This window comes from Erpetoichthys calabaricus, chromosome 9 (genome assembly GCF_900747795.2).
Source record: "Erpetoichthys calabaricus chromosome 9, fErpCal1.3, whole genome shotgun sequence".
NCBI classification, from domain to species: Eukaryota; Metazoa; Chordata; class Cladistia; order Polypteriformes; family Polypteridae; genus Erpetoichthys; species Erpetoichthys calabaricus.
This window is the reverse complement of record NC_041402.2, coordinates 39,056,283-39,070,571: the sequence shown is the minus strand read 5'-3', so window position 1 is coordinate 39,070,571 and position 14,289 is coordinate 39,056,283. Positions and strand designations below refer to the sequence as shown.

Genomic DNA, 14,289 nt, shown 5'->3' with positions numbered 1-14,289 from the left:
GCTTACTTTACTCAAGCTCAGAAGGTGATCCACAGGCACACATATGTGACAGTATAAATGCCTTGGTTATGTTTAATGTGTTTTGTGGATGGTCCCCCCAGAATATGACCCCCAGCCTACAAATCTGCAGGGTTTCAAACAGTTCCTGGTGGTTCATTGGAACACGCATAAATGTTTTGGGGAGTTTTTGTGTTTCTACTGTGCTTTTTGATATTTCCTGACTTTTGACTTTCTGCGCTGTGTTTTGACCTCACTTTGGATTGATGATTTTTGGGACTGTGTTTGCTTATGATTGCCTTTTTTTCTAGACAAACCATTTATGCCTTTTGCGTTCTATGGAGCTCACTGTTTGACTGAACATTTCTGTGGAAATAAAACCTTTTTATTTTTATAAAATTCTGTGTTTGCCCTTATTACTATCCGAGTTTGAGGGTTTTCCTCTTTAGTGGGCACATTCACAACAGGACCCAAACCTGCACAGGGCACCAGCATATTGCAGAGCCCACTGATTCAAATTCCCACGTAGGACTAATAATGCCAAATAAAAAAACCTACATATCATTTGGGATATTGGGGGAAAACTAGGTTTAAACAGAGAAAAGCTCATGCATATGCTGAGAGAATCTGCAAACTTCACACAGACAATTACAATGGGCACTCTGGATACTGGATCCAGCCCCTCACCACTATGCCAACTTGTAAATAATACAAATTTCACCATTAGCTTCCTTTTTTTCACACCTCAGCTTTCTCATACCATGAAAAATGCTGACTACAAGCTTCTTCCAGACATATACACACAAGACAAAGATCCAACTTTCGTAACTTAAAAAAGGGATATGCGATTTTTCTGTCATATCCACATTTTGTAGAAACAGAAACGATACTACATTCCTCAACAGTTTTAAGAACTTTGTTTTAAACTAAAAACCATGCCCTGAGCAAATTTACAGTAATTATTTATTAATAAGACAGAATAGGAAAGCAAATCATTTTAATAAGTACTGTGAGGCAGGGTAAAAGTGAGAGCTTCTTCTAAGAAGTGCAGGGATGTTGACACCATTGCACTGAAAAAGTGGCCAGTAAGGATAAAAGAACAGTAACTGAGCTTAGCAGGGCAAACCATTTATAAGCAGGCTGAGAATATAATACAATACAATACAATACAGTTTATTTTTGTATAGCCCAAAATCACAAGTGGGGGGGGGGCTTAAGTTTAGGAGAGCAGCAAGTAACTGGGAGTGTGGACTGAAATTATACAATGTTTTTAAAAATTTGAGGCACCTTAAAGGCACAAAACAAAAGTTTCCATAGTGGATGAGGCATCAAGATACCTACTAACCCCATTTTAAAAGACTTCAACTTAAAGTAATTCTGCTCTCTCTTCAAAATAAACTGACCAACACCTAGCCACAGTGTCTTCTTTTTACCTCTTTAAATTGGAAGGACTTAAGTTTACGTTTATAGGTAAAGTTGTGAAGAGAAGGAAAATGAAGATAAACAAAAAAATCTATGTTGCCATCTTGCGTTCATGAGCGAATGCCAGAATGATTTAATGTAAAATGTCAATGCTATGCACAGAGGAATAAGATTAGGTTTTCATTCATTTGTTAAGTTCAGGAATGTACTGAGACGACCGAAGCTTTAGAAAAAAGAAGAAGAGGACATTAGTGTGAGATCCCCAACAAGATTACAGTGCTTTTTTAGAGAAGGGGTTGCTTCATAGGCTCTTCTTTGAGGGTTGTGCAACATGAACTCATAATTCCTTTTTTAAGTGTGTTGCATGGGGAACATTATACTTCTGAGTTTCAATATTTATAAGAAATGAGTAAACCACCTAAAATTTGACAGCATCACAGTAAAATATATGCAAAAGGCTTCTCAGAGTAAAATTCTCAGCAGTGCCCATTCCTTAACTTAGTTTTCTAGTCTGTTCTGGACACACTTCAATCAAATGCTGCATGGCATACATTTCTTCTTTAACATTCAGTGGAGACTATTTAACTGTCTATCTCTATCTACTGCCAAAGAGCAATGAAGTGTAAGTGGATGAAGATCTTTTCAAAGTTTTCATAATTCACTTCCCCTCCATGGCCTTCTCACAACAACAGCAACTATTTATTTCTTGTATAGCCCACAATCACACAATGGAATGCCATAGGAAAACAAGGAAAAAATCCTCAAAAAAAAACTTTGTAGGGAAAAATAATTAAAGAAATCTTGGGAAGAGCAATTAAGAGAGAGGGTGTGCAATGGGTGTAAACACAGGAAAGGATTAAAAAGGTGTTATGAGGGATGCACCCAAGATGGACCACCAAATGTTTTTATGTGCTGGACAACCCAAGAAGGTCAGAGAAACTGGAAAAAAGACTGTTTTTTCCAGTCACATGAACCCAGGGAAGTATTAAATTGAGCTTGAGAGGAGGAGGAGGAGGAGGAGGAGGAGAATTCCACTTATTGCCACTAAAAGAGTAAGAGGCCTTTGTGAGAGGCTGCCCCAGGCAATGTATTATTTCTAAGAGAAAATCACCTAGCTTTGGGAACACATATTACAATATTGGATCTTTGCTTACTTCACATTTTTTTATTAAATGGTTGCTGGTTTGTTAATTGAGAAAAGAGTGCTGAACTCTAGTAATTGAGTGAGCTGCATTAAAAAAATGAGCATAACAGCAGAAATATATTCAATGGCTTTAAATTTTGTTTAATGAATGCCCCTAGTGGTCACTCTGTCTATATCTTTCTATTATATAGTGTCTTTCACATCTATCTATCTATACTTCCGACTGCATGAGTATATCCGTTTTAATAGACATTTTGACATGAGTTCACATTCAGCAAGAACCTATCTTTTTCATTTAATCAAAGATTTTTAATTATAGCCATAAATTTATTTAGTGAGATTAGGCAAATTATTTACATCCATCCATTGTTTTGTGAACCTGCTTATCTAGGGCAGGGTCCCAGAGCAACTGCAATCTATCCCAGCAATCATTGGATTGGATAATTTAGCAACACCACCTATCCTGCATGTGTTTGGATTGTGGAAGGAAAGCTGATAACCTGGAGAAAATCCATATGGACACAAGGAGAACATGCAAAATCCATGCAGGAAACACCAGGGATGCAAACCCCGGTCTCCTTTTACTGCAAAACAACTGGACTACCACTAAACCACCATATTATTAACAAATTGTAGTTAATTTAAATATGGAATAATGATGGATAATCATACCATATTTTTAAAATATTCACTTACTGTACACAAAATGAATGACTATAAATGCATATACAGAACTTTATTCATGAAATTTTGCACTTTACAGTTTGTTGTGCTGTATAACACTACCTGAGTGTGAATGCATTGTATGTGTATTTAACAAAACTGCCAATGCCCACCTAAACTAGCTAAGTGTTAGAAACACACATATACAAGATAAGTAATGTCTTTTGCCTGCCACTTCCCCTCTCATAAGTCTCCACCCTTTAAACTAGTCACTAATAGTAGATAATGACATTTCTCCCAAAATTTAAGTACTTTCCAATCCAAATCTGAAATTTTTGCAATCTTTAGCTACACTTTCTTCTATCCATTTTAGCTCCATTCATTTAAATACAATGAACCCCATGGACTTCATTAGGCAAAAAGACATTTCATACATGCACAGAGATTTAAAAGACTAAGGTCAGACTTCACTGTCACCAGCACCAGACAGGGCGTCATGAGCAGACAACATCAAGTTAAGACTTTCTATATTTAGTGACTTCCAGCATCAGTCTCAAATTCCCATGGAGGATTCCCCAGCCTGTGGACAGCATTTCAAACTCTACTAAAATGGTACAGGCCAGCGGCAGAGAGAAAATTCCACAGAACACTTGCATTACTTCTTTTACTAGATTTAGCATCACAACATGTACATAATATCACATACACACAATATAAGGCTGATTACACGTAAACAGGTGAACAAATACAATGATTAATCCCTAAATGAGATACGTGCATGAGCTTTGGAGATCTGTAGCCTATCCCAGCAGTATCAGGCAGAAGGCAGGAACATGTCTAGCAGGTGATATCAGTCCACCATATGGTATATCACTCACATTCACACATACATTTAGAGACACCAGTTAATCTCAAATGTAAAATTTAGGAAAGTAGGGGGCAAAGAGAAAAGAAAGTAACATTAAACAAAGAGAGACATTGAAACCTCCACACAGACAGCAACAGGTCAGGAATCTAACCAGCATGCCTACAGCTATAAGGCAACAATGCATACTGAACCAGCATACTAGATTATTTTATATGTATTGTATATAATATGGCAAACATACCATATATAAATGAAAAGTCATGAATGTAGATAAAATGATTATAAGAGAGTTATAGTTATATTTTTTACATACTGAAAATTTAAAAGAAACTACTTTGCATCCAAGGATCCCAACTGCTCCTTAAGTACATTGCATTTATCTAAACAAAATTATAAAATGTAAAGGTATCTGAAACAATGACAGCATGAAATTATTTTTGAAAACTATTGAAAATACTATGATTAGACTAATGTAATTATAGTTTTCCTCATGTATTAATTCAGACAGTTTTCCTGTTTCACTGTCAATGGCATATTTACAGTATTCCTTAATATTTCATACCTTTTTTCATTTATCAAGCAGAAAACTTTGTTTTAATGTAAAATTGTTCACTTCCTCTACACTGCACACCAAAAACTGTACATTCACTTCCACTGAGCCTCTCAAACTGACTGCTGGTCCACTTTGATAAAGCGTATCAAAACAGCATTTTGGTCACAGGTTAGGGTCTGAGACATTAGAAAAACTGGTGTGGTTCTGAGTAGAGCTTGCTTTCCGTGATATAAATGACATCTCCTTTGTTGCCTCATTTGTAGTTGAAATGGAAATCTGAGTAAAAAGTTTCCTTAGTCCAGTTTCTCTTAGAGTTTTACGGAACCGTCGTGCAATAAACACATAGAGTATTGGGTTGACGCAACTGCTTATAAAAGCCAGGGCTCCTGAAATGAAGACCCCTTTTTCTTCAATACTTTTGAGTGCTTCTGATGTTTCTGTAGATGAGTTCTTCATCATTATGGATGACACTGTAATTAGGTTAAAAACATGGTTGGGGATCCAGCACACAGCAAAAGCAATGACCACACAGGCGATGAGGGTAGTTGACCTCTGCTTTGTTTTGAAACTCATTTGCTGGATTCGCTTGCCCACACATGCATAGCAGATGGAGAGGATGCTGAAAGGAATGATGAATCCAACCAATGTCTCAACCACCAGGCACACAATCTCCTGTTCATCTGATGTATAGTTCCGGACAGTGCATTGAAAGCTGTCATATTCTTCTCCAAGGCCATGTGCTGGGATGATTGGAATAGCAAACAAAAATGCAAAGATCCAAATGACAGGCACCACCTTCAGTAAAGCATCCTTTCTCTTCCAGTTTTGTAGCGCAAATGGGTACATCACTGCCACAAAACGTTCAATGCTCATAGCTGTGATAAGGAAGATGCTGGCATACATGTTGCTGTAGACGATGTAAATTAGGAACTTACAAAACACCTCACCAAAGACCCAGGAGTCTGCAAAGGCATAGATCCAGACAGGCAGGGTGATCAGGGCCATTAGGTCTGAAAAAGCCAAATTCAGAATAAGCACCACTGTGTGAGAGCGCTGCTTCACATGTCGGAGGATTATGTAGATAACCAGCAGGTTTCCAGGGACTCCAATAAGAAAGGATAACCCCAATATGACACACGGCACCGTCTTTTCAATATGCCAGAAATCATACTCATCAGAGCTAGCATTCTCAGAGACATTCATCTTGAGTCTTGACAGCTCCAACTTGCTTACAGCAATGATGTAACTTCAGACAGCCCCAGTTCCTCATATACTGTATGGCATTACACCACAAAGGAACTACAGTACAATACAAAGAAGACTGATGTGTTGAGAGAGCTGCAGTGGACATGGTGACTGCACCCTCAACACCCACCCCCCCCCCCCCCCAACTGGCAATCCCTGTCCTAAAATTGTGAAATACTAACCAAAAGGGAAACTTGTAAGCAATTGTATTGTTCGAGCCATACACTGTAAAAGCATTTAGCAACCTATGTGAGAAAATGTAATATACATGGTCTATTAAAAAGTATTCACCCCCATGGAGGTTTTCACATCTTCATTTGATACAACATTGTATCACAGCAGATGTAATTTGGCTTCTTTGACACTGACAAACAGAAAAAATACTCTTTAATGTCAAAGTGAAAATAAATGTCTGCAAAACAATGTAAATTAATTACAAATATAAAACACAAAATACTTCTCCTCTAAGTATTTACTCTCTTCAAGTGAGTATTTAGTAGATGCAGCACTGGAGGCCATGACAGTCTTCATCCTGTGCGCACAGGTCTTTTTTTTTTTACAAAACTAATCAAGCTCTGTGAGGCTGCATGGAGATTGTGAGTGAAGAGCCTTTTTCAAGTCCAGCTACAAATTCTCAGTTGGACTGAAATCTTGGTCTGTATTTGTCAAACGTCACAGCATAAGGAAACGGTACTAAGTGACACAAATTTTGTCCTTCTCTTAGGAGTTTTATTAATTTTTTTCATTTATGAAAACTACTATTAATTTCACAAGGATTTAGGAGAGTTTGTAACTAACTATTAGGAGCTGCTAGGGGATTGTGTTCAGGCAGAGAGTAGTATGCACATTTTGGGAAAGATGGATTGGATTGGAAACACTAGACAGCAATGAATCCAAAAAAGGTACTGATTTGACAGGGATGGAAGAATATTATTAACAAATCTTGTATGTCATATGATCACTCCATCTATGCAAATAAGCCATGTGCTGTCAACCAAAATTAAAGTGGAGAAATACACTTTTGAAATAGTGATGATTTGGCTATGTTACAACCAACCATTTCTCAAATTTTAAAGCAAACTTTAAATGCCCTTACAACGCTTGAGGTAATAGGCAGATATTTACATTTCCCCACCACTCCATGTAAGATAATGCTAAAGCAAGATGAATACATCAAATCCTTGTTCATTTTAGAGTTGCTGGTGTGATTGATGCACACGCATAAAAACTACTGCCTCAAGCATTTGTGAATCACAAGTGATATCAAAGTACCAACACACAGGTAGTCATGGACGGGGGTCTGCTGGAGCCAATCCCAGCCAACATAGGGCGCAAGGCAGGAAACAAACCCCGGGCAGGGCGCCAGCCCACCGCAGAGCGAGCACACACACTCACGTACACACACACACCAAGCACACACTAGGGACAATTTAAAAACACCAATGCACCTAACCTGCATGTCTTTGGACTGTGGGAGGAAACCAGAACACCTGGAGGAAACCTACACAGACACGGGGAGAACATGCAAACTCCACGCAGGGAGGACCCGGGAAGCGAACCTGGGTCTCCTAACTGCCAGGTGGCAGCGCTACCCACTGTGTCACCGTGCCGCCCTATCCTTAAATTAAGGTGGGTTATTATTATTATTATATTTGTGGTTGAGCCTTAGCCTTAGTATTAGAAAACTACAAAGCATCATCATTTAGTGGCAGGAGTCATTCATTCTTAGACTTGAACTCCTATTCCTCATTGAGAACATGTGTAAAATGGTCCATAACTGCTTCTCATATCCTACTCTGGGGTAGGACAAATTCTTATCCTTGTCTTACTTTTAATTTATATTCCTATGTGTAATTCTGAGACGCCTGATAAATATGGGCACAGAACTCTGACTCATTCTTATTTTTAAGCCATTCCTGTGTAGTTTCAGCTTTATGCTTGGGCTCCTTGTCTTGCAGGAAAACAAATCTTCTCCCAAAGCACAGGTTTCCTGCAGAATGGATAAGGTTTTTCCCCTGGATTCCCATGGGTTTTGCTGCTCTTTTCGATTTACATGCTTCCATTAGGCCAGATTATCTCGAGGCATAACGTGAACTACCACAGTTATGCTGATGACACACAACTGTATTTAGCAATAGCACCTGATGACCCTGACTCCCTTGATTCACTGGCACAATGTCTTACTTGTGTTTCTGAATGGATGAGTAGTAATTTTCTCAAATTAAATAAGGAGAAAACAGAAATTTTAGTGATTGGCAAAAATGGATATAATGAGGTGTAGCAGTAGAGGTTGTTATCGACCTCTTGAACCCTCAGGTACCACGGCAAACACCAGGTAAAAGTGCAATACTTTTTCTTTTTATTACAATACTGTGCACTTAGCACCCTCCACTCCACACTACACATACAATGATCAATAATCAAATAATCCAACACCAATCCTCCTCTCCCAGACACTTAGCCACCCTTCCTCCCAGCTCAGCTCAGTGTTCTGGTCTCCCAGAGTCCTTTATATAGTCCATGACCCGGAAGCGTTTCTCTCTTCTGTCCATGTGACCGTGAACACTTCCAGGTCGGATAAAAGCTCCTTTCTTCAACCCGGAAGCACGTCGTTTCTCCTGTTCACGTGACCAGGACGTACTTCCAGGTTATAGGGCACATAGCACTCCCCAAGCCTCCCTACAGCGGCTCCTGGTGGTCCCCATGGTATCCAGCAGGGCTGTGTATACAAACTACAAGGTCCATAAGGCCCTGTTGGAATTCGGTGAACCTCCATGCTGTTGGGTGGGCTCCACCTGGCGGCCTGGAGGTGTGGGCCGGAATATTTAGCCGGCCATCCATCACAGAGGTTATTAGAAATAAACGTAATGCATTAGGATTAAAAGTCAAGACGGAGGTAAAGAATTTAGGGGTAACTATTGACTCTGACCTGAATTTTAAATCACATATTAATCAGATTACTAGGACAGCATTTTTTTACTTAAGAAATATGGCAAGAGTTAGACCTCTTATAACATAGCAAGATGCTGAGAAATTAGTTCATGCTTTTGTTTTCAGTCAGCTAGATTACTGTAACGCACTCCTCTCAGGACTACCCAAAAAAGACATCAATCGATTGCAACTAGTGCAGAATGTAGCTGCTAGAATCTTAAATAGGAAAAGAAAATCCAAGCACATCTCTCCAGTTTTGATGTCACTACATTGGTTATCTGTGTCATTTAGAATTGACTTTAAAATACTGCTTATGGTTTACAAAGCCTTAAATAATCTCGCTCCATCTTATATTTCAGAATGTCTTTCACCTTACACTCCAAATCGTAACCTTAGATCTTCAAATGAGTGTCTGCTTATTATTCCAAGAGCTAAACTTAAAAGAAGTGGTGAGGCAGTCTTCTGCTGTTATGCACCTAAAATCTGGAATAGCTTGTCAATAGGAATTCACCAGGCTAAAACAGTGGAGCACTTTAAAACACTGCTGAAAACACATTACTTTAACATGGCTTTCTCATAGCTTCATTTTTGTTTAATCCTGATGCTCTGTATATTCAATTAATTATCATCATTTATGGTGGCTCTGAAATCCATACTAATCCCTACTTTCTCTTCTGCTCTTTTTCTGGTTTTCTGTGGTGGTGATCTGTACAGCAAGTAAAATGGCGACAGAGAGAATGCTCCCGATTTATAGCTGCCTTTGAGGAGGCTGGGGAAAAGAGTGTCACAAAGTTTGCCTCCGTTCCTAGGTAAGCGGAGTGTGGTGGGTGTGTGTGTCACCTCGTAGTGGAACTGGCTGCTAAAAAATAATGAAATAAGCTTCTGTATAGTGAGAGAAAGTATGCCTTTTCTAGTTATTATTGCCTAGTTGTTTACAGGACTGTGACATCAATTCATATCTGGGCATTATCATTCAGTGTCTGTAACTGCACTTAGAGATGACTTCCTGAGGCAAACTCAATTGACATTTGGTATTTTTTGGTATTTGGCACACTGTATTAATCCCCAAGGGTATATATAGAAATTTCCAGCTTTTGTTACATAGGTAAAGTGCTAATTTGTTTAAATAAGTAATCAATGTAATTTATGACAACGAAGATGCCTAACCCAAAACTGGCAAGATGTGCAAGTTCCCACCTCCCTTAAATTGTGTCACGTAAATTAACTAATAGGTCACTTAAAAGGATTCAAACCTTCATGAACCAAGACAGAACTGAAAAAGATGAGCTGCAAAAATGAACCGAAAACATGGCGAGATCCAAGGGCCTGCCCAAGCAACCCGAAAAGAGGCACAAAGAAAATATCCCATAATTTAAAAACAAAGATAAGACTTTGCAATGAACATGCCATAAAAATTGTGGAAAATTTGATTATGAGATCTATAAATGCTATAAACATTTTTAAAATACTTTAAATTACTGAGGTTTATTTAGTACTTATTTCATTTTGGACAATTCCGCCATCTGCTGGTAATGAGTGGAAGTGCCCCAACTGGAAATACAGGTGCTGGCCATAAAATTAGAATAGATAGATAGATAGATAGATAGATAGATAGATAGATAGATAGATAGATAGATAGATACTTTATTAATCCCGATGGGAAATGAATATCATGACCAACTTGATTTATTTCAGTAATTCCATTCAAAAAGTGAAACTTGTATATTAGATTAATTCATTACACACAGACTGATGTATTTCAAATGTTTATTTCTTTTAATGTTGATGATTATAACTGACAACTAATGAAAGTCCCAAATTTAGTATCTCGGAAAATTAGAATATCAATTAAGACCAATGCAAAAAAAGGATTTTTAGAAATGTTGGCCAACTGAAAGGTATGAACATGAAAAGTATGAGCATGTACAGCACTCAGTATTTAGTTGGGGCTCCTTTGGCCTGGATTACTGCAGCAATGCGGCGTGGCATGGAGTCGATCAGTCTGTGGCACTGCTCAGGTGTTATGAGAGCCCATGTTGCTCTGATAGTGGCCTTCAGCTCTTCTGAATTGTTGGGTCTGGCGTATTGCATCTTCCTCTTCACAATACTCCATAGATTTTCTATGGGGTTAAGGTCAGGCGAGTTTGCTGGCCAATCAAGAACAGGGATACCATGGTCCTTAAACCAGGTACTGGTAGCTTTGGCACTGTGTGCAGGTGCCAGGTCCTGTTGGAAAGTGAAATCTGCATCTCCATAAAGTTCGTCAGCAGCAGGAAGCATGAAGTGCTCTAAAACTTCCTGGTAGACGGCTACGTTGACCTTGGACCTCAGAAAACACAATGGACCAACACCAGCAGATGACATGGCACCCCAAACCATCACTGACTGTGGAAACTTTACACTGGACCTCAAGCAACGTGGATTCTGTGCCTCTCTTCTCTTCCTCCAGACTCTGGGACCTGGATTTCCAAAGGAAATGCAAAATTTACTTTCATCAGAGAACATAACTTTGGACCACTCAGCAGCTGTCCAGTCCTTTTTGTCTTTAGCCCAGGCGAGACGCTTCTGACGCTGTCTCTTGTTCAAGAGTGGCTTGACACAAGGGTTTCAGCTGTCGCATTCCATGTCTTGCATACGTCTGTGTGTGGTGGTTCTTGAAGCACCGACTCCAGCTGCAGTCCACTCTTTGTGAATCTCCCCCACATTTTTGAATGGGTTTTGTTTCACAACCCTCTCCAGGGTGCGGTTATCCCTATTGCTTGTACACTTTTTTCTACCACATCTTGTCCTTCCCTTCGCCTCTCTATTAATGTGCTTGGACACAGAGCTCTGTGAACAGCCAGCCTCTTTAGCAATGACCTTTTGTGTCATGCCCTCCTTGTGTAAGGTGTCAATGGTCGTCTTTTGGACAACTGTCAAGTCAGCAGTCTTCCCCATGATTGTGTAGCCTACAGAACTAGACTGAGAGACCCTTTAAAGGCTTTTGCAGGTGTTTTGAGTTAATTAGCTGATTAGAGAGTGGCACCAGGTGTCTTCAATATTGAACCTTTTCACAATATTCTAATTTTCCGAGATACTGAATTTGGGACTTTCATTAGTTGTCAGTTATAATCATCAACATTAAAAGAAATAAGCATTTGAAATACATCAGTCTGTGTGTAATGAATGAATCTAATATACAAGTTTCACTTTTTGAATGGAATTACTGAAATAAATCAACTTTGTCATGATAATCTAATTTTATGACCAGCACCTGTATATACAGAATTACTTCAAAGATGAAATGAGGAAAAACGTCTGAGTTTTTACATTTGCAGAAAGACTACAGCCTGATAAAACTGACTAGAATGGTCCTGGGGTACTGCAGTAGCTTCAGGTTTTTATTCCAAACAGGTTCCCAAGTCAATGAGGCACTTTTACTGTACGTCCAATTGATCCAATTGTTTAATTAACTGTAATTTCCATCCATCCATTTTCCAACCCGCTGAATCTGAACACAGGGCCACGGGGGTCTGCTGGAGCCAATCCCAGCCAACACAGAACACAAGACAGGAACCAAACCCGGGCAGGGTGCCAACCCACCGCAGGCCACACACATACCAAGCACACACTAGGGACAATTTAGGATCGCCAACGCACCTAACCTGCATGTCTTTGGACTGTGGGAGGAAACTGGAGCACCCGGAGGAAACCCATGCAGACACGGAGAGAACAAACTGTAATTTAATCTTTTTTATTTTGCATTCATAATAGCTATCTAGTACAAAATTTACATTTATAAAAACAACTTTTTTTTTTGTTGAAAACACTTAACTTTCTTTCGCCATTTTCTTTTTTTGGGGGGATGTTTGCTCTTCATTATATTCGTGTAACATGGCCAGGAACAGACTGTCATTGGCAGGCTAAACGTTGTGGCACCAGCCAGGTCACCACATTTAGTTCTTTTTGGAATCTTTTGGTATAGGATTCAGAAGCTCCTCCTTCCTCTTTCGTCAGTTGATATGCGGCACCCAGCTCTCTGGTTACCTGGTTTTTATTGTAAAAATGCCAGCGGGGCAGAGTTTTATCGGGGCGGGGCAGAACCATGCATCTTTCTTTAGTGGTCATTTGATGCTACTGGAGAAAGAGATGTTGGCATCAGGAAAAGGTACTCGCTGTGTCCTGTGGAATGGGGTGTAGGTAAATCTGGGAAGAATTAATCTTTGAGTGCCTGTGCCCCCTTCTTGTGCTTACCTCGCCAGAGCCAGGAATGTGGTTCCCAGGAGCACATGTGTGCCACCAGATAATGACGTATAGTGACAAGTAATGCAGACACAGGTGTAGAACACACTGAACGCTATGGAGTCATGTTCATTTGTGTGCTACTTAGTAATAAAATGCTTAAACATGAGGATCACAAGCTCTGTACTGTGAACAACCTCAAATTACATTCACCCCCAACTGCTTTCTGCTTTCAGCTGGACATCTGCTTTCATAACCAAGCTATTATTTCCCAGTTTATTACCTCTTTTGTATCAATCTACAAATTAGATAATGGGCTTTCAAATGTTTTATTAGAATATAACAAGAATTTGTGTCTGCCACACTGAGGGGAATTCATTTTCTTTTTGTTGCTTTTCAATGATTTGGGGCCTCATGCATATGCCGTGCATAGCATTCACACTAAAACATGGCGTACGGACAAAAGCGGAAATGTGCGTACTCACAAAAAATCCAGATGCATAAATCTGTGTGTTCACCAACTTCCACGTTCTTCTGCTACATATATCCCGGTCAGCGTGAAAAGTAACGCATGTGTATGTGACTGCCGCCACTTCCCCACTCCTCCCAGAATTACGCTTCTTTGAATATGCAAATCAATATAAATAGCCCTTATGCTCAGCGTTCTATGAAAAGGCAATGGCAAAAGCACAGGGAAAATAGAAGAATTTCAGCGAATACCAAGTGGAGGCAATGAAAAACGTACTATTTGTTATTTTAAGCAGTGATATAAATAACAAAAGGAAGTTGACTGAGTAACATAGAGTGTTGTAGAAACTAGAAAGTTCAAGTTCAGAAAGTTGCAAAGTGTCTGAAATAAATAAGAAGTGGTCAGATATCAAAGTTGCCGTGAATAGGCGAGCCGTAGACCACCGTCTGAGTGTCATATGGAAGCATATTAGGGTCAGAAAAAAGAAAAAAAAAAAATAGGGACACCATTGAAAAAAATGTCCAAATATCAACTTCAATCTTGAAATTTCCACTTTAATCATGTACTTTATTTTATCAAAGTAGAATGTCATAAACTTCATCTTAAAATCGTTTAATTTACTAGTTTCTCAGATCCCATCGTAACTAAAGTAGCACGTTAAATGCGTCTTTCTATGTGTTCTTTTATGTGCTCTATGTGTGTGAATCACTATGTGCTTCTTAAACAGACTTTCTCTTCTGCTGACAGGACACAGAATACACTACATTCATGATATT

At 39.2% G+C, this 14,289-nt stretch overlaps 1 protein-coding gene across 1 annotated transcript; it reads right to left on the bottom strand.

Annotated features, from left to right (window-relative positions):
• Window positions 1-3,290: 3,290 nt before the first annotated feature.
• Window positions 3,291-6,003, bottom strand: si:dkey-148a17.6 (uncharacterized protein LOC108190685 homolog). Its single transcript, XM_028809328.2, has one exon. It carries the CDS (start codon window positions 5,848-5,850, stop codon window positions 4,810-4,812), a length of 1,041 nt encoding a protein of 346 aa, XP_028665161.1. The 5' UTR covers window positions 5,851-6,003; the 3' UTR covers window positions 3,291-4,809.
• Window positions 6,004-14,289: the final 8,286 nt, after the last annotated feature.